General features: G+C 32.1%; 4 protein-coding genes and 1 pseudogene across 4 annotated transcripts; 3 read left to right on the forward strand and 2 right to left on the reverse strand.

The window, feature by feature from the left end:
- Positions 1–5,152: 5,152 nt before the first annotated feature.
- Positions 5,153–8,948, reverse strand: LOC107631173 (SGNH hydrolase-type esterase superfamily protein). Its single transcript, XM_016334529.3, has 5 exons — positions 8,640–8,948; positions 8,189–8,425; positions 6,416–6,483; positions 6,150–6,314; positions 5,153–5,535 (listed from the first exon to the last, which is right to left on the reverse strand). Exons 1-5 carry the CDS (start codon positions 8,736–8,738, stop codon positions 5,379–5,381), a joined length of 726 nt encoding a protein of 241 aa, XP_016190015.1. The 5' UTR covers positions 8,739–8,948; the 3' UTR covers positions 5,153–5,378.
- A 1,573-nt stretch (positions 8,949–10,521) lies between these two features.
- LOC107633719 (tubulin alpha-5 chain pseudogene) lies at positions 10,522–11,261 on the reverse strand (annotated as a pseudogene).
- Positions 11,262–18,019: 6,758 nt separating this feature from the next.
- Positions 18,020–21,240, forward strand: LOC107631172 (protein INCREASED PETAL GROWTH ANISOTROPY 1). Its single transcript, XM_016334527.3, has 6 exons — positions 18,020–19,552; positions 19,822–19,953; positions 20,047–20,228; positions 20,310–20,421; positions 20,703–20,837; positions 20,948–21,240. Exons 1-6 carry the CDS (start codon positions 18,290–18,292, stop codon positions 21,071–21,073), a joined length of 1,950 nt encoding a protein of 649 aa, XP_016190013.1. The 5' UTR covers positions 18,020–18,289; the 3' UTR covers positions 21,074–21,240.
- Positions 21,241–23,548: 2,308 nt separating this feature from the next.
- On the forward strand, positions 23,549–25,518 carry LOC107631170 (uncharacterized). The gene is made up of 4 exons (XM_016334523.3): positions 23,549–23,975; positions 24,092–24,168; positions 24,901–25,012; positions 25,295–25,518. The coding sequence occupies exons 1-4, from the start codon at positions 23,686–23,688 to the stop codon at positions 25,422–25,424; spliced, it is 609 nt and encodes a 202-aa protein (XP_016190009.1). The 5' UTR covers positions 23,549–23,685; the 3' UTR covers positions 25,425–25,518.
- Positions 25,519–25,799: 281 nt separating this feature from the next.
- On the forward strand, positions 25,800–26,958 carry LOC107631171 (uncharacterized). Its single transcript, XM_016334524.3, has 5 exons — positions 25,800–25,968; positions 26,115–26,191; positions 26,323–26,434; positions 26,505–26,649; positions 26,734–26,958. Exons 1-4 carry the CDS (start codon positions 25,901–25,903, stop codon positions 26,620–26,622), a joined length of 375 nt encoding a protein of 124 aa, XP_016190010.1. The 5' UTR covers positions 25,800–25,900; the 3' UTR covers positions 26,623–26,649; positions 26,734–26,958.
- The last annotated feature ends 576 nt before the right edge of the window (positions 26,959–27,534 follow it).

Below are 27,534 nucleotides of genomic sequence, written 5' to 3' on the forward strand. Positions count from 1 at the left end.
CAGCACTGAGAACCTCGGTGCCTGATTAATTAATAGTGGAATATATATATAGTATGTGACTTGAAACTCATCTTATGCATGGGGTCGTGGTTTGAATTTCTTCTGGCTATGGATTATACATTTCAACTGATCACTCCAAAGTCAAATAGTTGTTTAATAATTTAGCACCTGATGATAGTGACTAAGCGATTAGTGTTCTTATCTGCATAAATTTTTGGTTTTGACATTAATCAACGTCAATCATGATAGAAAATATATCCTCCGATTCAATGATCAATAATTATACAAACAAAAAATTTTGAAAAACAATAAAAAATTACAAACTAACAATTTTTGAATATTTTATTTTCAATAAATTGAAATTGATCAATTAATTAAGATATTTGGATTTTTTATAAAATGTGTTGTGGTAATTTGGAGATATTTTTAGGATTAGTATTTTGAAGATTTGGAATTTTTATTTGGAGAAGATTAAATAGTTATAGATGTAATAATTAGGATCGAAGTATAGAGAAAAAATTGGATTTAATTTCACACAAAATTTGAAATTGATATTTGGTGTAAGTAAAAAAAAAAGATTATAATAAAAATGTATCAGTTGATTATGAGATGTAATTCACACTTTTTTTATAAATAAAGTGTTATTAAGTATACCAATGAGCAATAGCTCAAATGGCATATTCTTTCCATACTCAATTAAGAGGTTGCGGATTCGAATCTCATATCTTTGTTAAAAAAAAAAGGTTGCGAACAGATAACACCTATTCAAATAAATAATTGTTCCATCATACACACAAGTTGGACAACAACTCCCAAACCTAGTTCACTAATCTCCAGTTACTATCGTAATAAGACTGATTTTTGTTTTCTCTCATATATTTTTTAAAACTAATAATGAGAATGGGAATGATTTATATCTCAGATTTTTTAATTGAAATGAGAGTAAATTATATTAAGTATCAGGGGTTAAATGTTGTAAATTATATTAAGTATCAGGGGTTAAATGTTGTGTTGAACATTAATGCTTAATGGCTATTGTCAATTAATAAATGAGTATATGGGTGAAAAATATATATATTAACATTAAATGTCTACTTTTTCATAATGAATATATATGAATTATTAATTGAATAAGTCTTTATGTATAAGCTTTTTTTCATACAAGTCTTTACAAGTTATTTATATTCACGTGCTTTAAGCTATTATTGCATATTTTTCATTGCATGTTCTTCTTCTTCTTACTGCACGTTTTTTTTTCCTCTTTTTCTTCCTTCTCCTCCTCCTCTACTTCTTCTATTTTGTTATCGTCGTCACCAACACCACCACTTCCTCCTCCTCCTCCTCTTCCTCTTTCTTTTTTCATTAGAATTTCTTCTAGTTAATTTTTTCGTTAATAGTTTATGATTCTGTAGGTGAATAATATTTAATCGTTGATGGTTTGAATTGAATATAATGTAAAAGTTCTACATTAAAAAATATATTTTTCTATATTTGCAGTAAATTTAGGTGTAACACGAAGATATTTGAATGTAACATGAAGATATTTGGGTGTATTTTAAGAATTTTTGAGTATATTTTTATTCTGATAAGTTCTGCATAATTCAAAACTCTTCCTCTTCCTCTTTCTCATCTTCTACTGCTTCTTCTTTTTTTTTTTTTCATCATCATCACTATCTTCTTCTTCCTCATCTTCTTATTTTGTTTTTTTATAATTTTTCTTGGAAGAAAAAATTAAACAAAGAAGAAAAAAATACATAATGTTGTAAAATCAATAGAAAGAGAAAGAGGAAAAAAATGTAGCAACAATAACAGTAATAAGAAAACAACGATGAAAATAAAACACGCGAAGAAAAAGGAGGAGAAACGCAAAGAAAGAGGAGAAGAAGAAGGAAGAGGAGGAGGAGCGCGAAACACACTATGAAAACCGTTGAATAATCACATGTGATTTGGCCCAACTTATATGACTTAGCTTATAAACAATGATTTGTATATGTAGCACTTCTCTAATTAATTTACACCTTGTTATTTACATATAATTTTCAAAAGTTGGATTCTTTATTTGTACTAAGTGGTGGGATTTCAAATAAAAACGATTAGTATGTACGAATATATAAGACCACATACAAGATGACAAAAAAAAAAAAAGTAAACTCTTAAAAAGGAAAAAAATAAAATAAAATAAAATAAAAAATGATGACCAACTTTAGGTAATGTATTGCACGCGTAACCAGCCAACCATCTCATCTCATGCACTTGGATATATCTGATCCTCTCTTTAATTTTACGTAGAAATTTAATTTTATAACTTAATTAATCACTTATCATCAACTAACTTTTATCATATCATGCCCAGCCACGCAATAATAATTTAAAAAATCACTTCTGAAAAAAACAAAGCTTCTTTTTTGTTCCAAATGGGAAATTTTTATTTATTTTAATCAAGCTTCTATTTATAAACTCAGTGGAAACTGCATTAGCATATCAAATTTAAAATTCAGCCAAATAATTAAGAACGGATTAATTAAGGTGCATGCATATATGTGCATGATATTTTGGCCTTATATGCATCACTACTCTTTATTTGAAGGCTTTATTTCGTACTGATTTTTTGCTTTAATAATTTCCTTTTTGACATTATATCGTGAACTATATATCTGTAAACATATTAAATAACGATGTGGATGACTTGATAAGTGTATTTACTATTTATAATTTTATATAGGCCAAGATGATTCTTTGAGGTGGGTGGATCTCTGATCTATGTATCTTTCATCTCTCGTCTAAAAGGCAGAAAGCTTTTCATAGAAAGCAGCAGATAATTAATAAAAACAAAAAAAATTATTTAGTTTGCTTTTATAGTTATGTAAAACAGGTATTTGTATTGGTAATACCACTAGTGGAAAAAATATCCTTTTTTAAAAAAAAAAATAACCAACTATAACATAAACCTACTTCCACAAATTAATGCCAGTATACTAGGGGTGCACATGGGCCGGATGAAGCCTAAATAATGATCGGGTCTATTTATGAGACCCTTACCCGATTATAGACCCGATGAAATCGTGTTACTTTCTGGCCACACTTAAGCCAGGTCTAGACCGGGTGAAGCCCGGATCTTGATCAACTTTATCACGACATCACCAAAAATTAGATTCTACATCTTTTGAACCTCTAAATTTTGAAATATAATTATTCCATAACAATGCAACATTTGAGCCAACCGTGACGACATCACCAAAAATTAGATTCTACATCTTTTGAACCTCTAAATTTTGAAATATAATTATTCCATAACAATGCAACATTTGAGCCAACCGTGGGGAGCTCTCAACAACCGGGGAGAATTCAAGTGAGAGAACATAAGATGAGAAGACACCACATCCAACTCAAAACCTTAAGGTGTCAAGTTAATGGGTCTTTCATCTTATAAACTCCTCACTCTTCCTTACTTTCTTTGATGTGGGACTAACTTCAACACTCCTCACACTTGCAACACTAACAATCTCCCCCTCAAGTGTGAGCCTCCACATCAAGCACCAACTCCCCCTCTTTCTAGCTCCTCCACCACCACGAGTATTCGTCCTTTGATGTGGGACTAATTTCAACACTCCTCACACTTGCAACACTAACAGCGGGTTCGAGTTTCATATCTTTGGTAAAAAAAAAAATTAGAATCTAATAATAATAATTTAAAGTTTCGTAATAATAATTATATCAATTACACATTAAACATTCAAAGTTCAAAAGACAATTAAAACAAAGTTAACAACCAACACAAGATTAACACAATAATAATAAGTTATAGTGTCATACCAACCAATAACAACAAAATATTAAGTAACAAACAACTACACGGGTTCAACGGGCCGAAGCCGGGTGACTCGAGACTTAGCCCGAACCCGATTTAATAAATAACCGGGCCATCTATTGAAACTTCGGATCTGACTGGGCCATAACCAAGCCGGGCCAAATTAGCCCCGAAATCATCGGGTCCGGTTTGAATCTTCGGGCCGGACCGGATCTTGTGCACCCCTACAGTATACAAAAAAATTTAAAGTGTGTAACACTCTATAAAAATTAATTTATTATTAATGTAAAAAAAATAGTTTAAATTTTAAATTTAAATTATTAATATTAAATATAATAAATAAATAATTAAAATTTATTTAATTATAAAAAAGTATAGTACTTTCTACTTAATAAAAAACGATGAAGGACGAGCGGCACCAGCCAAATTTAAACAATGAAAAAAAAAAACGTAAGATTCATAAAATGAAAAACAGGGTACGATCCAATTAAGAATCAAAGGCCATTAGGCCACCATCATCACTACGACTCTACGAGGGCAGTTTGGGGGGGAAAAAAGAGAAATATTTAATATGACAGTCGGCGGATATAATATGCTAATTTTTTAAGTTATGAAAATGTTATGCTTAATTATAGAAAAATAATGTGTTTTTTTATAGATATGGAGATAATTTTGTTTTTAATTCGAATTCATAAATTAGAGGCTCAATTTTATTTTGGAAACAAAACTTAGAATCTGATTTGGAGTAACAGAGAAATCTGAACTTTAAATTTATGTGGCTAAAAATTTTCTTTAAGAGATAAGCAAATTGTTGGGTCAATTTTGTGAAAAAAAATTATAAACCACATCAATTTGTAGTATTCACATTAAAAAAATACATCAAATATTTACATTACTAAAAACACCACTTAAATCACAAGATTTGTGGTATCCACACTAAAAAAAATACATCAAATATTCACATTACTAAAAACACCACTTAAATCACAATGCTAAAAATAAAAAGTCGATATAGAATACTGATCAGACATCACTATTAATCAAATTGTCAATACAAATCTAAGAAGAATTAGCATATGTTGAAATTTTAAGATTATGAGACGATGAAAAGAGCTTAATTAAATTTGTGAGCATTGCTGTTATTAAAATTTATTATTTTTTACTATTATTTTTAATCATTAATTCAATTTTTTTAATATAATGATTTAATAATATAATTTTATTTGATATTTTTAAATATTAATAATTAACTGATGACTAAAAAGTAATAAATTCTAATAATGTTCTATCATTCTTATTTTGAAATAGAGGTCCTATTTTGTAATAGTGTAATGATACTCCATCTTTTGAAACCTTGTTTTCAGTATCAAATCAAACTCATTAACACAGAAAATTGTAATTTAATACAATTCAAGAGCAATGCAAGTATCTATCCATTATCAAAGGAAAACTTGTAACACTTCTCCACATAAGCTTAAATCATTTTACATAAACTAGCAGAAGTAGCAAAGCTTTCAACAATGGTGAACATACAATAATAACCCCAAAGAAAAGGCATATCATTCTATTACTACTGAAATGCCTTCAGAGGATCATTAGGATTGATATCAGCTATTAGAGGGAGTTCAGCTGTCATTGATTCAACACTCACGCCTTCATCTCTCAGCTTCGCCACCACTTCGTCGAAAACAACTTGATTCCCTTTTTTAGTGAGATGCAAACCGTCGCTGCATGTCAGTTATCAAAATCATGTATCCATTTCAAACTCCGGTTATTTCTCAGGCAAGGCAAATCACAGAACACAGGCAAAAAAATCTCAGTGTTTGCAGCATAAGCATATTAAAGTAGCTATGATCCAAAATGTGATATTTACATGAAACTTTCTCTGTTCTTCACTTCCTATATATGGAGCTTATTAAATTTTCAGTAGTCTTCAATTTACATCTTTGACCAAAGCATACCTTTCAAATAATTATATTCTGCACAAGTTTAAAGGTTCTATACATTGCTATAATGACTGATGACTACTCAGTCAATAGCATCATCACATTCATTAGCATGCTTAAAAAGGAATAAATGATAGCTATTTCGCTATTTTAATATTGCACATTAGTGACAAGGACCAATTCTGCTAAAAAATAGTTGAGAGATAATTTGGTTTTGATGTATGGACAATTTATAAGCATGCTCACCTTATAGCCCTATACATTTTCCTATAGAGAGTTTGACATTATGTAATACAACACCCTACATAAAACCACTCTTTGGGCTTGAAGCACAGGTAATGTGCATCGAGAATGAGAGCGGCATGGATCAAATTCCTCATAGGCAAAGGCTATACCTTAGATATTCTTTCTTCCAGTCGGGGCACTGCTGCATTTTGGTCCAGAGATCAATCACAGGGACTCCACATTCTGCAGCCACAGCAGTGCATGCTTTAGCATACTCGCCAGCAGCTTCGTTTGTCCTCTCAGGAAGACCCTGTGGGTTGTCTGTATATGGATATCTGCAAAAGATATTTTGCGAATCGTCAACTTTAAATCTCTGTCAATATCTCCAAAATTCTATAGGTGGATAGAAGGAAAGAGGGGCCAAAAAAAACCATACTGAAGACGTGCAACTTCGTCAATTGGAGGAGGCGTTATGAGTAGAACAATTGCTTTTGGCCATAGCTTCTGAAATTCAAAGAAAGATTTCACGACATCTAGATAGTAAGCAACGGTGAGAATGAAAGCAAAATCAAATTCAGAGAAAACACAAGATGAAATGGAATCTCCTCCATCATAAGGCTCATGTTACATGTAGTCCTTTCATGTTCCTATATTGAAAGCAGTTCCAAAGTTAATTTGATGTGCTCAGATGGTGATTGAGCTTGTAATTTATTATTGGTTTCATGCCAAGAGCAAATAATGACTTACAAAAAGGTTTTCTTAAAATCAGAACCCAACACTGAAAACATAATAGATATATTGGTTATGCTATATGTTACATCCCAGATAGTCCAAAAAACAAGAAGGTTAATATGGATGCATCAAATGTTATTCATAAGTATGAACTAGCACAAACTAAAATAGGGGCTGGGAAAAATAAACATTTCATCTTATTTAGAAAATTTATATGTCACAATCAACTTTGAGCCTTAGCCTTTTAAAGGGTGTTGGAAGAAAAACGCTACTAGCATCTACTTTTGTCTAATTCATTGCTTGTTAGATTATTTTTACTGATAAATTCATGTCTCATGATATCATAAATATAGTCCATTATCCATATTCCCGAACATAATTATATAAAATGAAAGTAGCCCAACATAAGCGTCAGCATTCATTAGCACAAGTCTTAATCCTTAAGGAGCCACCGCTCTTTCCACACCTAAAGTGACTTTTGGTCTCTTCCAAAATCTTATCTTGCTTCACTCCCAGAAAGGCAACAAGCAAGTATTGAAATCTTTGGTCCCTTTTCTCCATGTCCCTTATTTTTCCTTGGTAAAAAATTCCTTTTTCTCAGTTGCCATTTTTCAAAGATAAAAAAGAAAAGAAAATTGCCATTGTGGAATTAAGAGAACTGACAAGGGATCATAAAGAAAGTGACAAATGGTTTTAATCCAACGTGGAAACAGCTAGGAAACCACATCCACATAATGTAGACAAGTTAACTCGAATAAAGGTCTTAGCACAAGGTTCATCAAGCAACATATATGCATGGGCACTGTGAAAACAACAATCCCTGATAGCCTCCTACACTCTAGACCAAAAATGATTATCGAAAACTCCTTAAAAGTAAGAACCTTTACAAACTCCACTACCATAGAAAGCAATGCCTATCTATTTAGATTTTATTAAATTAAATTGTCAATCCCACTCATAACTCACTTAACCCCTTTTTCAAACTTTGAATTTAACAAGGTGTATAAGTGCACCAAATTAAATGTGTAAATAGATTTTGTGTGTATTTTTGCAAGTCTGTCGTGGACAAGTGGGAAATAGAAACAGCGACAGCCACTGCATGTGTTTGTTGTTTGACCCTACAAGCCACAGTCATCAACAATTTTTAAAAGGGTCCCCCACAACCCATCTTTGACTAACCAGACTAAGAAACAGCCATCATTAACACTCAAACCCCACAAGTGACAAATGATTAATCCTTTTTGCTGTATATGCATTGGAGTAGTGTTGGCTCCAAAGCATGCATCAAAATCAGTGGGTCAAAACTCAAAACTACTAAAAGCCTTTTCTGTCACTCAAAACACAGTGTCCTCTTTTTCTATTTTCTATTTTTTCCCCCTTTTTTTCTTCTGGGTTTCAACACCGCCTAACTTTTGCTTATTCATTTGGAAGTTTGTTGCAAAAAACAAAGTCATAAACACACACAAGGCATGCCTACCTTGAAGAAGGAGACAATGGAGTGAAGGTTGTGCTTGTATTCATTGAGAGGCACGTGCTGAAAACCAGAACACCTATCTGGAAGGGTAGCATCGTTAGCACCAAAGAAAACAGTGACAGCAGCAACCGGTGCATCACCATCTCCTTGTGATGGTGGGGCTTCAGGGAAAACCTTCTCCAACACCTTCAACGCCCACCTAGTGTTGTAGCCGCTATACCCTCTCAGCACCACATCTACCTGAAGAATACAAAACAAAACATCACCATCATGGACAACCCCATTCTCAAAAGCTTCAAACTTTACATGCAAGTCATCTTACCCTTCATGTGAAAAAACCTACAAAAAGCTAAGCTTTTAAATGTATATATCATGAATGGTCAACCCATTAATAGGAAGATTCAAACTTTGATAAGCTAAGAAGAAGAAGAAGAAGAAGATGAAAGATGAATACCATGCGGCAGAAATGGTTGGCAAGAGAGGCACCCCATCCACCTTCAGAGAATGATTCCTCGGTGATTGAATCACCCAACAGATAAATCCTTGGCCTCATGTCACAAGCTGGATGATCAAGTGTTTAATTACTAATAAACGAATCTGAATCTAGATTCGATACAAATCCACAAGTCTCTCTCTCACTCAGTGACTTGTTGCTGCCTAAATAATTGAGCTGGCCTTATTATTTTATTATTATTTGGTTTATTTTTGTTTTATAATTGGGTGTAGCGGAAAAGTGAAGTGCAAATGAAATGGAAGGAAGGGTGGGATCTAAAAGGGGCCAGTGAGAGAAGAAAAAAGGCACACACGCATGGAGCGACACTGATTTCATGGGGACAAAATCACTTTTTGCTACTACACTACTACTAGTAGCGTGCCAACCAAACTGCCATTTGCTAAATTCTAAAGTCTTTTGTTAGGGAGACTGTTACTTTTATAAATAATGTCAATAATAAATTTTATAATTGATCTAATATGTAAAAAATATTCTATTTTTAAATTATTTTTTAAATTTTAATATTAGGATAATTATTTATATATTTAATGAATTAAATATCAGTCATTATTAACTGTGTATCAATAAATCAAATAAAAAAATAATTATTTAATTAAAAATAATAAACATAATTATCTGCATACCTATTAAATTAAATATTATATATATTTATTGTTCATATTGTTTAATATTTTTATTGTCTACCTATATTTTCTTATTATAAAATTCACATTTAACAACAACAAATAATAAAAACAAGAGAAATGACAATATGGACCATCAAAATTTATTATTTTTGTTATTATTTAATTATTAATTCAATTTTTCAATATAATTTTTTTAATTTAGTTATTTAATAATATCTTTTATTTTATATTTTAAATATTAATAGCTAATTAATAACCAAAAATAATAAATTTTGATAATATCTTAATATTTTTTCTAAAAACAATAAGATACTTTACGAAAAAATGATATTGTAAATCATCAAAACATACATAATTAAATATATTAAATTATTTAATAGTTTATAATATTATATTTATGTAAAGATGTCCTTATAAAAGAATTCACCTATAAAAATAATAGTTATTCTCATAAAGATATTTTTATATAAAAATAATATTATAAATTATTAAATAATTTAATATATTTAACTAAATTATTTAATCATTTGTAGTATTATTTTCAAATAAAATGTTTTTATTAACAATTATACTATCAAAAATTATAAAATTTAGCTATTATATGTCTTAAAAATATGTATTAAAAACATTATTAAGTTTAATTTTGATAGACTTACATCTAACACATTTATTTTTTAATTATCATTTATACTGTCAATATAAAAAAAATTATTTTTGTTAACATGATATTATATAATTAAATGTACATGTAAAACTATTTTTAAAATATATTTAAAATTCAACTTTATATCTTTTCGTATAAAATTTTATTTATATTTACCTATCAAAAGTTTTAGGTGCCAAAAATATTAATCATCACTATTTTGAGTTAAGTCTCAAAGTGGTCCCTAAAATTATACTCGAGCCTCATAGTGTTCTCTTAAGTTAATAGTTATTCATATTCATCCTCAAAGTTGTATTCCAGGACTCAAAGTCGTCCTTCAAGCAATTTTCGTCAATTAAACGCCAATGAAAAGCTAATGTAGACAAATTTTTGACACGCTGGCAAGCCTAAATGACGTAGTATTTGGTTTGGCACCTAAATTGTACCAGACGATGTCATTTCATTTGTGTAAGTAAATTAACCCTTCCCTAATTCAACATTTTCTCTTCCTCCCAAAACACAAACAGAGATCTTTTTTTCTCTTTATTATTCTTTAATAGCGTTGCTCTGAGATATCAAGGGTCCTCCTGCAAATATCATAGATAGCTTCATTGTCCAAAAAGTACAGCGACATCAATGTGTTCGAAGAGATAATGACTGAAAAGAACATTGTTGTATGGCTCTACAACAACCGTCCAAACCAACCTGAAACCAGAAATTAGAAAGGAGGAAAGGATAGATGGTGAAGCCCAAGCTTGGACTTCTTGCCGTAATCGACGGAGAGGTGCTCAAGGAAGAGGGAACCGAGGTTTGAGCCAGTACCGCTACCGGTGTTGAAAACGAGGAAGGCTGAAGGCTGGTGCAGTTGTTGGCGGGCCCGGGCTTGCAAACGTGATCAAAGCAGAAGTTGATGATCTCCTTGTTGACGGTGTAGTGTCCCTTGGTGAAGTTGTTTGCGGTGTCCTCCTTGCTGGAGATAAGCTGCTCTGGGTGAAAGAGCTGGCGGTAGGTGTCGGCTCTAACCCGTCGATGACGGTTGGCTTCAGATCAACGAAGACAGCATGAGGAATGTGCTTGCTAGATCTTGTTTTGCTGAAGAAAATATTGAATGCATCGTGCGCCACTCTAAAAGAAGTGTCACTGGTAGTTATAGAAATCAGATCGAAGAATTGATGAATCGAAAAATGGAATTGGAATTGAAATTGAAATTGAAACCTAGTTAGTTAGTTACCTAGGCATCATCCCATCAAACTGGATACCATTGATAGAGAAAGACTTCATCATCATCAGCATTCTTTCTCCTAGTGAAGAACAGCTAAGAAGAGAAGGTCTGAAGCAAATTTAATTGGGGCTTAAGATTTTTAAAATTGGTTCAGGGACTAAATTGCCATAGAAAAGTTTCGTCCTCCATATCAGCTAGCTGTTATTTTGCCAACGTATCAGAAATGAGTCCACATCAGCTTTCTGATGATGCTTGTTGATGGAAATTGCTTGAAGGTCGACTCTAGGTCGCAGAGTGCAACTTTAGAGATGAATATAAGTAATTATTAACTTGAAGGATCACTGATTCAATGTAACTTCAATTTTAGATAATACATAATTAGCTACGTGTGGGACTCACAAAAATATGAAATTTGAGACTTTTAATTAAAAAAAAAAAGATTTTTTATTTTTTTGGGACCAAATGATTTTTCGGCTTCTTGCATTAAGCAAAAAATATTTATTATTTTTATTGTTATTGTGATTTAAAAAAAAAAAGACTTTTTGCAAGGTGTAAATAAAAAAGTTTTTTCGACAAAAAAAATTGCAAGTTGCAAAAATATTTTTGTACTATTATTTCTTTGACAAAATGTTATTGCAAATACCAAAAAATAAATAACATCGACCATAACACTATAAATTCTCCGACCTCACCATAACCCTATATTTCAAAGATTCCATCCAAAATAAATAAATAAATAAAAAGTGAATATATACATATATATACACAAGTAAGTAATTAAGTGTTGAAAATTTATTTGTCTAGTTTATATATTTATGGTGAATACTATGATGCTTATTACATTGTATCTAAATTATAAAAAAAGATAATTAAATAATATTTAATAAATTTTATATGATTTATTTTTTATTTTAAATATTATATTTTTTATTTTAAAAAATAAATTAAATAATTTAAACACCGTAACAAAGATATCATAAAAGTCACCTATATTTATATCCTACTAAAGAGGTACTTTTTAGGGAGAATACCAATGAATGCTAGAAAAGATTGTTGGGATCCGGAGGAGCATTCCACTATGTATGCCGTGGAGTATCTTGTTGGAGATGAATTGATGTGTTCACTATTTTCTGATTGCTAGAAAAATCAAAATGCACGTGAACTCGTGAAGGACTACAAGTTCATTTTAATTTTGTTTTTCTTATTCACTACTACAGTATTTTAAATTTTGGATGGTAATATTTTTCTAACGTCTGTTACAATCGGCTGTGTTGCTAGTTATAACGTTGTTTGTTTCTGACTTTCTGGTCAAGGCAACGCAAACAGAGATGGCACGCGAATCGGATCAGATATAGCCTATAATTTTATCTGATTTACATTATATTTATTGGATCGGATACGATATTCGCATTTTTTCAAATTGGATCCGATCCGATCCGCATACTTGTGGACCGGATCGGATGTCGAGTATATCCGTATAATTCAAAAAAATTGTTTTAAGGTCCTTTTTGGCTCTCAAAAATCTATTTTTTCACCTGTTTTTAAGTCTATTTACTCCTAAAATATTATCAATAAAATTTTTTTGAATAACAAAAAAAAAATAATAATACAAGATCTAAATTTAATTATTCTAAGTTAAAGTACAACATACAAAATTAAAAACAAGATATTATAAAATCCATAAAACAACACACTAAAATTCATATCACATTAGGGCTTACTCTCTAAACTATACTATTTATATGAGATGTGCAGATATGCGAATCCACGGATATCACTGCTGCAATCCAATCCTACCATAGTGCAGATCAAATCCAATCCGATTCGATCCGATGGCTTTGCAAATCGAATAGTATCCGTAAAATTCAGATCAGATGCGAATAATTACCGTAAATATGTGAATATTATCTGATCCATGTGTAATCCTACAAACAGTTCATTTTCATGTATGCATAAAAAATAGGGATTATATGTAAATAGTTGTGTGTTGAAATGATACGTTAATGCAACAAGAAAATTTTGTTTCTAGTGGCATTTACTATTGGTGGTATCCGCTTAAATATTGTTAATCAATGATTAAGTTTCAATAATCAATGCACCATTTTGCTATAGACCAAAGTCCAAAATCTAGCATACAGTTTCAATTCATTGCTATTTATTAAGAAAAGGGATTATGATGCGGGTGTTTTACAATTATGGAATTATTAGTTAGCGAGACTTAAATCTATTTATGGAAAGTAAGGCCGTTAAAGTACTAGAAAGTTGGATACAGTTTGTTTTTTTTTTTTTTTATCTACTCACACTTAGATAATTTATTTAATGGTTAAATCTCCTGCATTTTATTTGATATATTATACTGGTAAAAGTTAAAACAGTATCGATAAATAATTAGAATAATATATAAAATGTAATTTCACAAAGTAAATGCCTTTAAAATTTGCTTGTGATTTTATAAACTAATTTAACCTTTGCTTTTATATTGAATTACTGTAGTATTATGGTTGTTAGTGGTAAGCTGAGAAGTTTAGGCCTTTTTTGGGCTAGTAGTTTTAACTATTGAACAGTGATTTGGCCCAGGGAATTTAGCTTTGAAGGCCTTAAGTTCGAAAAGAGTATAATTGGTTCAATTACCATTCCATTTTTATGCGATTAGTGCATTATATTGGAGTTAGATGATTTGGCTGAGTTGGTGATGCTGTTCAGTGTTCATCCTTCAATCCATCATTGTGACTGCATTTTGGGATTTTGACAAAGCTGATGTTTAAAAAAACTTGTCCACTTTCCATAAAATGGTCGATCCAATCAAATTGTAGTAGGAGAGCTTGCTTGTATATTTAGTGTTTTTTATGCCAACACACAAAGCACAGAAATTGTTTCGTTATGTTTGTTCAGAAATTGTCCTATTCATAGCTTATAGGAAAAAATTAACTATATAAATTTAATTTTAATGCACTCTCAATATAAAATATTTTTATACGTGTATCCAATTATATAACGCCACATCGTAAAAAAAAATTCATATTGACCGTATGAATGATCATCTAAAAGAACAAATGTAATTGTACGACTGTTAAAATACTATACTATAAGTACATAAAAATTAAATTCTTTGTATATATCTCTTTTTGTATTTTTTATTGTATAAAAAATAAATTTTATCTTCTATTATTTTTTATCAATCACATTTAATACTAACATAAAAGATCGATATTAAAAAATATAAATAACACATATAATATTTCTTGTGAACATATGCCAAGGATATGGGTTTGGCTGCACGTAATTATCGTATATCATATGCGGTGTTCACCATTGACATTCAATTTGTTGGCATGTGAATTGTTGCATTGATTCGATTGATCAAGGTACTCTAACATTTAAATTGGCTATTAGTTGGGACTGATTTATAATAACTTTTAATTATTTGTTTGGATTTATAGTTTAAAAAATTTAACCGTAAACAATTTCATTGTAAATATAATACATGTTAATCTATATAATCCACCTCCTCTAATGGTATAAAACTTTACTATTATTGTTATTGTTATTGTTGTTAGTAAAGAGATTGAAGAAAACCTAGCTAAATTTCTACTCTGAAGTTTTTCTATCCCAGGATATGTTGTGTTTCTTCTCTCAAAAGAATGACACTTAGCTTCTTGTTATAAGGTTACCAATTATGAAAAAATTTAAAATTTTTGTATTATATTACTAACCTTAACAAGCACTAATAAACTATTTGTTAATAATAAAATCCTATAAAATTTAATGAATTAACAAAAATTTGTGTATGTGTGTGGAGTAAAATATTATTTTGATCTTTAAGATTTTTGTTCAAAATAAAAATTGTTTTTAATAATTTTATATTTTAAAATCATCCTTAATATAAAAATAAATTGCGGTGAGATGAGAGTAGAAATGATGTGAAGAGGTTGATTTTGATTTTAGTTGTCTGTGTGTTTAATTTGTTAATATAGATTACCCAGTTGATAAGCCACGTCAATGCAATCAAGGAAGGCATATATAAATGCTTGTATTAGTGACAGTAGTTATTAATAATGAAAAATGATTAAATAAAAAAAATATTCACATAATAATATCTTCATATAAAGATAATATTATAAATTTTTAAATAATTAATTAAATATATTTAGTCAAACATATTAACTCATCTAATAATTTACAATACTATTTTCAATTGAAGATATCATAATGGAAATATCACCTAAACAAAATCCCTAAGTTGGAACTTATTATTACTCTCAATCCCTTGAGCCCCAACGAGTCAATGTACGGACTTGCAAAAATTATCCAATTGCTTGGCAATTATTGATGCTGAAAAGTTCCCCATCTCATCAGTGAGCTTTTTAGACAAATATAAAAGCTAGGTTGGCTAAAATACTGGTTTATTTTAAGACTCAAATCAAAATTTCTTCTTTGTTAACAAAAACTAAAGGCGTATTTGGTTTGTATTTTTATTTTTTGCTTTTATTTTCAGTATTTTTTATTTTTTAGATTTTGTGAAAAAAAAATAAAAATAAGAGATAAAAATAAAAAATTAAATTTTATTATTTTTATTGTTTTTACTCTTTTATTCACAAAATTTAAAAAACAAAAAATACTAAAAATAAAAATAAAAAATAAAACTAAACACATCCTGACATTTTAAATTATTAATGTTGCTTCATAAAAATGAAAAAGTTAGGAAATCTTTATATCCCATACATAGTGGCTCCATTTATATTTGTTAGGAATTGTCTGACAAGTGTTAGTAATGAATAAGACATTCACGTACTGACATCTCATGCAATTAATTGTTTTCCCTAATACTAACTTGCATGTGAGGGCATGGCCCTTACCCTCCTTCATGCCAACAACCCTAACCCCCAAATCATGGTCATCATCATCATTGCTAATAGCTAACTCTTTCTGTAGAGTTTTAATTAATTGGTGTCTCATTAGGAATTTTAATTTCATGTTACAATATACACAATTATCTTGTGACTGTGATTTCATTACAATTAATCACCGCCGCAACATTACCTACCCAAGTAGGCCTTATTAGTTATCCAAAAATAAAACATAAATTTTGTTGATGGATCAGAAGAAAATTGGCATTATTAAGATGTTGTTAACTACTTAGTTATATAAGACATATTCATTCAACGTGAAGAGACAATCGAAATTATTTGAGTGTGTAGAAATATCGTGTTTGAAATTAAACATAACAATCATTGTTGCTAAGTGTATATATGCCAAGAAAAACATTAAGTATATATTGCTTCGTTGGCCATGTTATATCTAGAAACTATAGAAATGTATAAAGAGTATAAATAGCAGTTGGAGGCCCAATAACTTCATAAGTTCAAACAGCACCAGGACAGTGTACTCGATCCCAACCATGATACATTCCTTTCATGCTAGCTTTCTCCGCTATGTGAGACTTCAAAAAAAAAAAAAATGATAAATGAATAAAAATATACATAAAAGAATTTGAGAGACAAAAAAAATTTGTAAATATCAAAGTCTCTTTCGAAAATTATATTTTACGTTTTTTTATGTATATTTGTATTCATAAAAAATAATCTTTTAAGATATACTTTGATATTTATAAATTTTGATGTGTATTTTTGTTTATTTTAAACTCTTTCATATGTATTTTTATTCATTTGGTCTATTAATGCTCAATTCATGAGGGAAGCTGTTTTAAAACCATATATATGACACCAAAAATAAAAATAGAATAACACCTCAAAACACACACAAACATAAAACCTACCCTAATTTCCTTTTAACTGTTCGAAGTTTATAACTTGGGTATCATATTTTCCAAAATTTATTGATAACTAGAAAGATAAAAAAAATCTGTAAAGTGAAATATCAAATAATAGCATCAGTTGCAAACATCCAAGAATGAAGGTACAACATAATAATGCTTTAAAGGTTGATCATGAAAAGTTTGTTATAATATTTTTGTTGACTGTTCAGGCTATAAAGTATAGAGAGGTGCATGCAGTGAGGATGATGCAACATTATTCGAGTGTGATTCCGAAGCAAGCAATGGCTTCACATGACAAATTCATAATCGTCACCTGAAAATTTGGTGGTTGAAAACAACCCCAAATTATAATAGGTTTCTATCTAGTAGCTAGGACTCTAGTCGAGGCCCTTATTATGGACCATGTAAAGTGCACAATTGTAGAAAACCTGATGAAAATTTTCCAACTACAAACTAGTGTTGCTGCAGTTGCCATATGTTTTCACCTTAAGTGTGAAACAACTAACTCTATCTCCTTTTTTTTTTTTTAAAATCTTTGTAGTTAACCTTAATTATCACAAGCCACCAACAATTCAGTTTTTGGCGGCCGGGTCATCCACACACCCTTTTTTGCTTTGTTGATATCTGAGAAGTAACTAATAATTTCGAAATATTGTAATTAAGTAACTCAAGTACTAGAATAAACACTATTTCATTTCATATAGGTCGCAATTTAAGTTGTTTTGCTTTCTTCTCAAGCCATTACGTACGTTGTTTTATGGTTTCGGATGAAATTACATGTATCCTTTTTCTTTGATTTCTCCCATCTTTGTAAAGAAATTGATTGCAGATGAAATGAGTTTCCCGCAATTCCCTGATTCTATTTTTTCAATTATAAAAAAACTGTAGGGATGGTGGTAATAAATAATTGTCCAGTTTGGAACGGTAACCCCCCAGCAGCTCCACCTCGTCCCCTTTTGCCTTTTTGACCAGCAAAAACCACGAGTAGCCTTCCCGGTATATCGTGAGAAAATAACTCTACATACAGTGCATAGTACAAAGCCACACCCCACTCCTGCGTGACTAGTTTTAAAACCGTTACTCCCTAACACAAGGTCAGAGCAACAATAAACAATTATTATATCTTGTATTTAGAAATAGCCGTTACACTCACAACACCCATGCATATCAAATGATACCACCACCACCACCATAACTCAGTACGGACACTGAATCTGGAACCTCTTCTCCCACTTTTACACCATTCCCCTTCTCCAATTCTCACAAGCCTATGAGATTCAAAACCATAAAACCCAAATCATAAAGAAAAATAAAGCCTCCCAAATGGTCGCCGGTAAGGTAAGGGTTGCAATGGGGTTCCAGAAGTCATCGTCGCCGTCACCGTCGCCCACCAATCAGACTCCTCCGCCGCAGAAGAAGCAACCTCCTCCTCCTCCCTCGTCCACGACCACCTCCTCCGGCAAGTCCTCCTCCCACAAATCCTCATTCTCTCGCTCTTTTGGCGCCTACTTCCCACGCTCCTCCGCACAGGTCCAACCCCGCCCGCCGGACGTGGCGGAGCTTCTCCGCCTAGTGGAGTCGCTCCGGGAGAGCGAGTCTCGACTGAAGACGGAGCTTCTCGAACACAAGCTCCTGAAGGAGTCCCTTGCCATTGTCCCGGTTCTCGAGAACGAGCTCGTGGCGAGGGACACCGAGGTTGAACGGAGCAAGAAGAGAGTGCAGGAGCTAGAAGAAGAAAACGAGAAGCTCAAGAGCGAGTTGCGGGAACTGAAGCTAAGAATGGAAGAAGAAAAGAAGAAGAGCGATAAGAGAACGAAGGCGCTGGAGGATGAGATTGCGGAGCTGAAGAAAACGACGTCGTTTGATAGTGGTAGCGCTAGCTGCAGTAGCCACAGAGCGACATTGGAGAGTGACGAACACTCTTCCTCTTCGCAGAGGTTCCTTGAGGTTTCTGTAAGGCCGAACCTCTTGAAGAGCTTGAAGCGAACCACGTCGTCGGATCATGGATTCGGCATTCAGAAGCATTTTGACGGTTCAGATTTGAAAAGAGAAGTAGCAGAAATTACTGAAAGGCCACCTCACTCGCGTTGTAACTCGGAGGAACTCGCCGATTCTACTGACTCGGTTCTCGCTACGGCTGTCAGATCTCGCGAGCCTCGAGTTCCCAAACCGCCGCCCAAACCATCTTCTTCGTCGCCGGCTTCCCCGTCGGGTTCTTCCCCTGAAGATAACGGCAATGGTGAAATTGAGAAGTCGATTCCGCAACCACCACCGCCACCTCCTCCGCCACCGCCGCTAAAGATGGCACCTCCACCACCTCCTCCACCGCCAAAGGTGGCGGCTACATGCAAGGCTACTGCTCCGCCGCCGCCTCCTCCTCCACCTAAAGTCGGACGTGCAGCCCCGGCGAAGGTGAGGAGAGTGCCGGAGGTGGTGGAGTTCTACCACTCTCTGATGCGAAGGGACTCACAAGCACGGCGAGAGTCAAGCTCTGGTGGTGGCGGTGGTTCAGCGGAGGTTCCCGCGACGGCTAATGCCCGTGACATGATTGGAGAGATCGAAAACCGTTCGACGCATTTGCTGGCGGTAAGTGTGTGTGGCGTAATTACAACTTTGCCATTGGCCATTTATTTCAGTAGACAGACATGTGTGAGGCGCTTTTATTGCTTTATTTTGAAATTGATGAACTGCCTTGTTAGCAAAACAATGCACCGCAGCGTTGTAATTCGAACAAGGGTCGGAACCGTAAATATGTTCCAAAGTAGTGGCATTTTTAGAGTCTGATACCAAAAATTAAAAGTTTAAACACTAGTTGATGATTTAACTTAATTTCTGGCATTTCCTTCTCATTGTAGATAAAAACAGATGTAGAAACGCAAGGAGATTTTATTAAATACTTGATCAAAGAGGTAGAGAGAGCAACATTCACAAACATTGAAGACGTGGTACCTTTCGTGAAATGGCTTGATGATGAGCTATCCTACTTGGTACTTATTATTTCTCAAGAAAGTTAAATGGATTGTAAAAATGTGTGTTTTGTTGTTCAAATAGTATATTGATTATTGATTGATATTAATCAGGTTGATGAAAGAGCAGTGCTGAAACACTTCGAATGGCCAGAGCAGAAGGCGGATGCTCTGAGGGAGGCCGCGTTTGGCTTCTGTGATCTGAAGAAGCTGGAATCGGAGGCTTCGTCTTTCCATGACGATCCGCGCCAGCCTTGTGCTCCTGCTCTCAAGAAGATGCAGGCCCTATTCGAAAAGTATGTCGATTTCTACTGAACTCTGCTTTTTCTTGTAATATAATCATACTCAATTGTAACAGGATTCATTCGTCATTGCAGATTAGAACACGGGGTTTACAACATCTCAAGAATGAGAGAGTCCGCAACAAAGAGATACAAACACTTCCAAATACCTGTTGATTGGATGCTTGATAGTGGCTATGCCAGCCAGGTAAGATCAATTATGATTTAGGAATTAGGATATGAAACTTGTTTACGTATAGTGTTAAGTGTTAACATTAGATTATGATTTATTTTAGATAATATTGTGTTATATAACAGACGGATCATGACGCTAGTATGGATAGTGTATTAGGTGGCTAACTGAAAAGCCCGCATTCAAGTCAACAGGCGCAGTTACTAGCTAGTATGGTAGATTGCAAGTTTGCAACTACTAGTTTTCCTTTTTTGATTGAATGTACCTGCAATAATGTTATAAAGTTATTGTGGCAGATCAAGCTGGCATCAGTAAAATTGGCGATGAAATACATGAGGAGAGTCTCTGCTGAGCTAGAGACAGTTGGTGGTGGTCCTGAAGAAGAAGAGCTCATAGTTCAAGGAGTTAGATTTGCGTTTCGGGTACATCAGGTAAATAAATAGTACAAAATTTTGATGCCTATACTAAAATAGAGATGGCACGTATCCTGTCCAGCCATAATGGAGTAATGAGTCATTTGATGTAACTACTGTTTTGGCAGTTCGCTGGGGGCTTTGATGTGGAGACAATGAGGGCATTTCAGGAATTGAGGGACAAAGCGAGGTCATGCCATGTTCAATGCCATAGCCAGCAACAAAAATTCTATTGCCGGTCTACAACATGTTAAATGTTGGAGCAAACTCAGCTTCAACGGAAATTTAGTAGCGCCCCCATCATGGTATCTGTAAAGATAGTGACAGTGTTTTAATTTGTTTGTGAATAGTGTATGGCAATAGTATTAGCCATCCTCAATGTAGATCACTTCTGTAATAATTCATCAATTCATTGTTTACCAGCAACTCCCGTTACTTTGTTTTCACTGCATAATCCTGCATTATACACTGTACTCTGTATAATCCTGCATTTTACGTCGAGACTAATTGAACCTTAAACTGCGTTAGGATTTTTAGGGTTTAAACTAAATCCAGCTTATCTATTCTTCTTCTTCTTCTCCCGGAGCTTAAAAATGTTACCTCCATCATCCTTTTAATTGAATATCTGTACATAATTCTTTCTTAAAGATTATTGCTTACAAAGTGATGAATTCCCAAAGTTTGAAACTTTGCCTGTGGGCATTGGTACGGCAAGTAGTTTGAACTTGAGTTTGGTGCAAGTTGATTTTCTAACTTGAGATTGTGGGGATTGTGCACTGTAAAGTTGAAACTTGAAAGTATAGTATAGTGTAATTTAGAGTGCCAAATTGGAATTTGGATATTGTAGGCTGATTTCTTTCTTTTCATTTTTTTTTGTGTGTGTTTGTGTCAAGAGCTACCTTTGCATCAAGAGCTTCCATTCCATGGGTAGATTAGAGATATAGATGGGAATTTGGAATTAATTAAGTTAGGATTGGAGAGGTAATTTGAAAATTTTAAGAAGTTTTGTCACTTGGAATATATTTTTTATTTATACAACGAAGTTTTGATTTTTTTTGATAGATTTATTAGCGTTATAAAAATTTGTAGGTATAATAAGTTTTTTATTCTTTTGATGATTTTATAAGTATTTATTAAAAAATATAAAAAGATTTAATTATATTGACTTTAATAAATGTCTTATAACATTTTAGCACCAACTATATTATTAATACAATAATATTTAAAAGATAATAAAAAATTAGTTTAAATAGTCTAAAATTATATTATTTAATATTTATTAATTATCGTTAAAATAATTATACAATTTTATATGTAATAAATATATAATTACAGATATTATATTATGAAATTACAGATGTTATGTTACATAAAATAATTTTAAATATTATCTCCTTAACATTATACTAATAAATGAATGCAAACCTCAAAACTATATATTTTGGTATTAGCAAAATTATTTAATTCAATCATTTAATGCAATAATAATCTATAAATATCGGAAATAAATTCTCTCAATTTTTTTTAATTTAAGAAATTAAAGTGTGATCTCTCATTAAATATTTTATAAGTAAGATTAAAAAAAATATGAGAAAAAAAATATTAAAAGATTAAAAATTATATTTTACTCTCTCAATTAAAAAGAAATTGAGAAGATTCATTTTCTCCTAAAATTATATTATAATACAGAGTAAATAATAAAATTCATTTTTAAAAGATAATTTTTTTAAATTAGTCATCAAAAATTTTTTTTAGTAGTCATATTAATCTTTTTATTACTTTCACTATTTACGATATAAAAATTTATTAATATAATATATTAAGTGATATTATACTAATTATAATTTATATTTAATAGTTCTAATTGAATATAATATAATAAATTTATAAAATTAAATAATATTATCTGCTAAATAGAATTATGTATCATTTAATATATATTATATTAATAAATTTTAATGTCATTAACCAAAAAAGCGATGAAAAGAGTTATGTGATTAACTTAAAAGTTCTAACCGAGGGATTTGATTAAAAAGTTTGTTTGGAGAGTAATTTGATGTTCCGGGAATATTTTAATAATGATTTTCACTATTTACTCCTATGATTTAGTTAGCTAGTAGTGGGGATGTTTAAATTTAGACCGATCTAAATTAAACCACTCGTTCAATCTAATCTAAATCGAAAATCGATTAAAACCGTACTAATTCGAATTTGATTGGATTCTATTTTTTGCAAATTGCTGGATTGAATCGGGTTTTGAATCTACTTTTTATAACCGATCCAATCCAATCCAAACCGCACAATATGCCATAATATTATTATTTTATTATTATATTTACGATTGTACTTATAACATGTTCAATTTGTTATGCATTTTTTTATTATTCATATATTATTATTATTTAATAAATATTTTATATTCAAAATATTATTTATTTATTTATTTTAACTAACTTATAATTTTATTTCTATTGTTATATTATCGTTGGTTTTTTAAGATATTGTTAAGATTTGTTATGTCATTGTTGATTATTTAAAATTTAATGTTGAGACTTATTATATGTATTTAATTTTTTATTTAAAAAACTGTAAATCAAAACCGATTCAAACTGCTTGTAATCAGATCGGATCGAATTTTTAAAAAAAGTTCATCACATAAATTAAAAATTCAGATCGAATGACTTTTTTCCTTAAAACCGAATCAAACCGCACCGCGAAAACCTCCTCCTATTAGCTACATAATAAACACCGCAAAAAGAGAAGAGTGTCGGGTCAGTGATGAAGTTAACCCGATTATTTCGTGACTCATCTTTATTCGTGATTCCAATTCTTCGTTGTTTGTAAACAAGAGCATTGAAAATTTGAAATGAGTGAGTGCTGTTGTTCAATTGTAATTCCAAATCTTCAGATTCCATCATTTACCAAAAACCCTTTTCCCATCGCTGATTTCGGCCGCCGAAACCATTTTTCACGGTGTTTCCCCGCATCTCTTCCTTTCCCAAATCCGTCGTCAAAGCTGCCACCTTTTCGAGTTTCTAGAACTATCCAGGCCACGTCAGCTCACATGGAAGTGGAACGAACTCAAGGGTTTGAGTCAAACAGCGCCTCAATGAAGCTCTTGTTTGTGGAGATGGGTGTCGGATACGATCAACACGGGTATCCTCTTTTCTCTTCTCTTCTTTGGCCCTTTTCCCTTCTTTTCTTCCCAAGAAAAGTTTGATGACATGGGATTTCGAAACTGATTGCACTGCATTCACAAAAATTAATAACAGGCAGAATATAACGGCTGCAGCAATGAGGGCATGCAGGGATGCCATTTCTTCTAATTCAATCCCAGCTTTCCGCAGAGGTATGCCTTCTTTAATGCCCAAATTTCAATTTTATTGATATATTGACTTTGGTGATAGGGTTTGGTTAGGGGTGTTCATAGTTCGGATTTATATGGTATGCCGTATTTATCCGAATTCGATCCAAAATTGTGGATATAGATCCGATCTATACATTGGATGGTGGATTTTATGTATGTATCCGCATATTCGATGTGCGGATCCACAAAAATAAATAAGTAGATTTTTTTTATGTTTTATTTTAACTAATAATTATTATATATGTTGTATTATTTTATTTTTATTATTAAGAAAAGTATGTATGATATTATTTTAAGAGTAAACATGTTAAAAAAATAACAAAAAGGGATTTTATTGATATTTTTTAATAAAAATAAGTTTTTAAAAGTATTTTATATGTTTTGCGGATATATTTGATATCTGATTCGATACGCAAATGTGTAGACCAGATCTAAGCTTAAAAACTGCAAATATTGTATCCGATCTGATTCGATAATATTAGTGCGAATCAGATCAAAATTTTGGCCATATCCCATCCAAAAACTCCAAGTTTGGTTGGATTGGGGGGTTGAGTGTGGTATATGTATATTACTTCTTAGTTTAGTGATGCGTTTGAGTAGGAAGAAATTGAGGTATTGTAATGGTTACAATAAGTGGTAACGATTTCGAACCTATATGCTTTGACAATGATATTCACAGTTAATTATGCATTTGCGATATATAATCTTGTTTAGGTTCCATCCCTGGTGTCAATTTCGATCAGATGAAATTGCAGATCAAGCTAGGTGTTCCCAATTCTCTTCAGAGCTCTTTGGATATCGAGAAAGTCAAGTCTGTGTTTCCCTAGTGAGTACCTTGAAAACTGTTGCATTGCATTTCCAATAGCTTAACGTGGACAATTTTAACCGAAACCTTAATCTTATATTTTTAGTATGTCCTAAAAATACACGCCTTTAAAGTTATAGTTGAAGCATTGAACCAAGATATAACTATGATGTTCTGAGATATGGTTATTTCTCATTTAAATTTCAAGATTTGCAATACAACAATATTTGCACAAAATATAATAAGTTATCTGTAATCATTCTCTCGTAGTCTAATCTCTGTTTCCCCCCAAAAACATTGCAGTGGAAAAATTTTGAATGTTGAAGTGGTGGATGGTGGATTGATATGCTCAAGTGGGGTGCATGTGGAAGAGATGGGTGACAAGAATGATGATTGTTACATTGTCAATGCTGCTGTATATGTAGGCTATTAATAATAAAAGCTTTATTCTCCTGTTTTTGGTGAACTTCTGATTCTGATAACTTTGTGTCTTCTCTGTATAATAATACACCAATATTTTTAGTTTATCCTGGTTTTTTAATTTCAGAAAGAATATGTTGTGTATATTGCAGTATTTATCTATGGAAAAAAGGTTTTTACGTGTCACATTTTCAAATATGTGGCATAATTAAATGAAAACGTGGCAGATAGAGAGAAACAATGCTTAGAAGTAGAAAAAGACAAACTCATATAAGTCATATAACATTTGACCATGTTCTTAGTTTATGATACACGTATCATCGTCTGAATGCTGATTTGGCAAATCAACAACCGATACACGAGAGCCTTCTCATGAGTTTCCCAAGTCTTATAAATTTCGAGTTTCAGCTATGTTCAAGAGTTAGTAACTTGCTTCTAATCAAACTCAGTCTTAACCAATCGAAGAAGGAATATATAAGCTGAGCGACAATGGAAGGTGGCCAAAAGGGAATGAACCCGTTGTTTGTGGAGATGGGGGTTGGCTATGATCTTGATGGGTACTCTATTTTATTTAAATCTTCTGAATAATAAATGTTGTTATTAATAAGGTTCCGAGTAAAATTTATGATTAACAGATTCAAAAAAAACTTAAATATCATAATTTATTTGTTATATAATATAACATGTTTGACTTACATAACAGGCAGGACATAACAGCTGCTGCTATGAGAGCATGCAAAGATGCAATAGCTACTAATTCAATTCCAGCTTTCCAAAAGGGTATCTCTTTAATTGGAATTTGACTATTACATATTATTATTGTAGTCATGATTTTAAATTACTCTTCATATCCATGTACTCAGTGCAATGGATACTTTTGCAATTTGAATAGTAATTTTTGGTGTATGCAGGTAGCATCCCTGGTGTTACATCTGATAACATGAAAGTACATGTGAAACTTGGGGTGCCTCATCCTCTCCAACAAGGCTTGGATAAGGACAAAATTAAGACTGTGTTTCCATAGTGAGTAATTATATAATCAACATTTTTGTTTCTTCTAAGGAATAATGTTTCAATTTGCACAATTTTGTAGTGGACAAGTTACGGGGTTTGAAGTAGTGGATGGTGGAATGGTGTGCTCAACTGAGGAAACGGTTGACAGGAACGATGACTGTTACATTGTCAATGCTGCTGTCTATGTTGGTTATTAAGAATTTGGTTCCTCTCGGTTCCCTGTGGTTAGTTTCACTTTTGTTTCTTGAATCGCATGGTTTGTTTTATGGGTAACTCTAAACCTTAATAATATTGTAAATGATTAACAGGTTGGAATATGGAGCTTCAGATGCATAAGTAGTAAAGCCATCATGGTGTGTATGTGGACTTTTACTATGTACTTAGTTGTAAGGTGTGCTGTAATAATTGATTAGTGCTATTGTTGGTTATGGTTAAAGCTTAAAACTTTAGAAGTTGAGTGGTTGTAAATTTGTAATAATAATGTTTAAGTAAAATAATAATAGCAATAAAATTGTTGGACATCTTGAATGGTATAATAACCGAGTTCATGAGGTGGTGAGTGCTGCATTTAGGAGGAGGTTCCAAGTATCAGGTACTCCAGGGAGGCACCAATGGCTGCAATCTTCACCCTTGGCCTCTTGATCCTCAGGGTGCCCATCATTTCTTAGTTGTGAGAGCAGAGTTATGTCAAGCAGGTACACCTTGTACTTGATGCTCTTCAACACTCTGTTCACTATGCCATTTTCTGGTAGTAGAACTTCTGGATATGGCCCCTTATATGGTTCTGTTTCTCCAGTGCAACTTCATTTGAAACATAAGATTAGTTGAAACTCTAATTGATTCATGAGAGGAGTTAATTAATTATTACTTCTTACTGGGTATGTTTAGGAGAAATGCCATGAAAGAATACTTTGGTTTTGGAAGGGTCAAGATTTTGATCAACCCATGCAGCCCATGTGTTTAACCCCTTATGAAATGCTTCCAAACGGTCCATGTCCTTCACAAGATTTGAATCATCTCTAATATAATCCCATCTGCATGGTTATAATGTTGATATAAATGTACTTAATGATAGGTTGGGTGTGATATATGATATATCATAATATATG

Source organism: Arachis ipaensis, chromosome B3 (assembly GCF_059453495.1).
Source record: "Arachis ipaensis isolate K30076 ecotype BB chromosome B3, ASM5945349v1, whole genome shotgun sequence".
Lineage (NCBI taxonomy): Eukaryota > Viridiplantae > Streptophyta > Magnoliopsida > Fabales > Fabaceae > Arachis > Arachis ipaensis.

Coding starts and splice junctions, on each gene's coding strand:
- LOC107631173 (XM_016334529.3), bottom strand. CDS start 8,738: ATGAGGCCAAGGATTTATCTGTTGGGTGATTCAATCACCGAGGAATCA. Junction 8,426..8,639: donor CCAACCATTTCTGCCGCATG/GTATTCATCTTT, acceptor TGTATTCTTCAG/GTAGATGTGGTGCTGAGAGG. Junction 5,536..6,149: donor TGGAAGAAAGAATATCTAAG/GTATAGCCTTTG, acceptor ACTGACATGCAG/CGACGGTTTGCATCTCACTA.
- LOC107631172 (XM_016334527.3), top strand. CDS start 18,290: ATGGTCGCCGGTAAGGTAAGGGTTGCAATGGGGTTCCAGAAGTCATCG. Junction 20,422..20,702: donor ATAGTGGCTATGCCAGCCAG/GTAAGATCAATT, acceptor TTATTGTGGCAG/ATCAAGCTGGCATCAGTAAA. Junction 20,838..20,947: donor TTGCGTTTCGGGTACATCAG/GTAAATAAATAG, acceptor CTGTTTTGGCAG/TTCGCTGGGGGCTTTGATGT.
- LOC107631170 (XM_016334523.3), top strand. CDS start 23,686: ATGAGTGAGTGCTGTTGTTCAATTGTAATTCCAAATCTTCAGATTCCA. Junction 23,976..24,091: donor GTCGGATACGATCAACACGG/GTATCCTCTTTT, acceptor AATTAATAACAG/GCAGAATATAACGGCTGCAG. Junction 24,169..24,900: donor AATCCCAGCTTTCCGCAGAG/GTATGCCTTCTT, acceptor AATCTTGTTTAG/GTTCCATCCCTGGTGTCAAT.
- LOC107631171 (XM_016334524.3), top strand. CDS start 25,901: ATGGAAGGTGGCCAAAAGGGAATGAACCCGTTGTTTGTGGAGATGGGG. Junction 26,192..26,322: donor AATTCCAGCTTTCCAAAAGG/GTATCTCTTTAA, acceptor TGGTGTATGCAG/GTAGCATCCCTGGTGTTACA. Junction 26,435..26,504: donor ATTAAGACTGTGTTTCCATA/GTGAGTAATTAT, acceptor ACAATTTTGTAG/TGGACAAGTTACGGGGTTTG.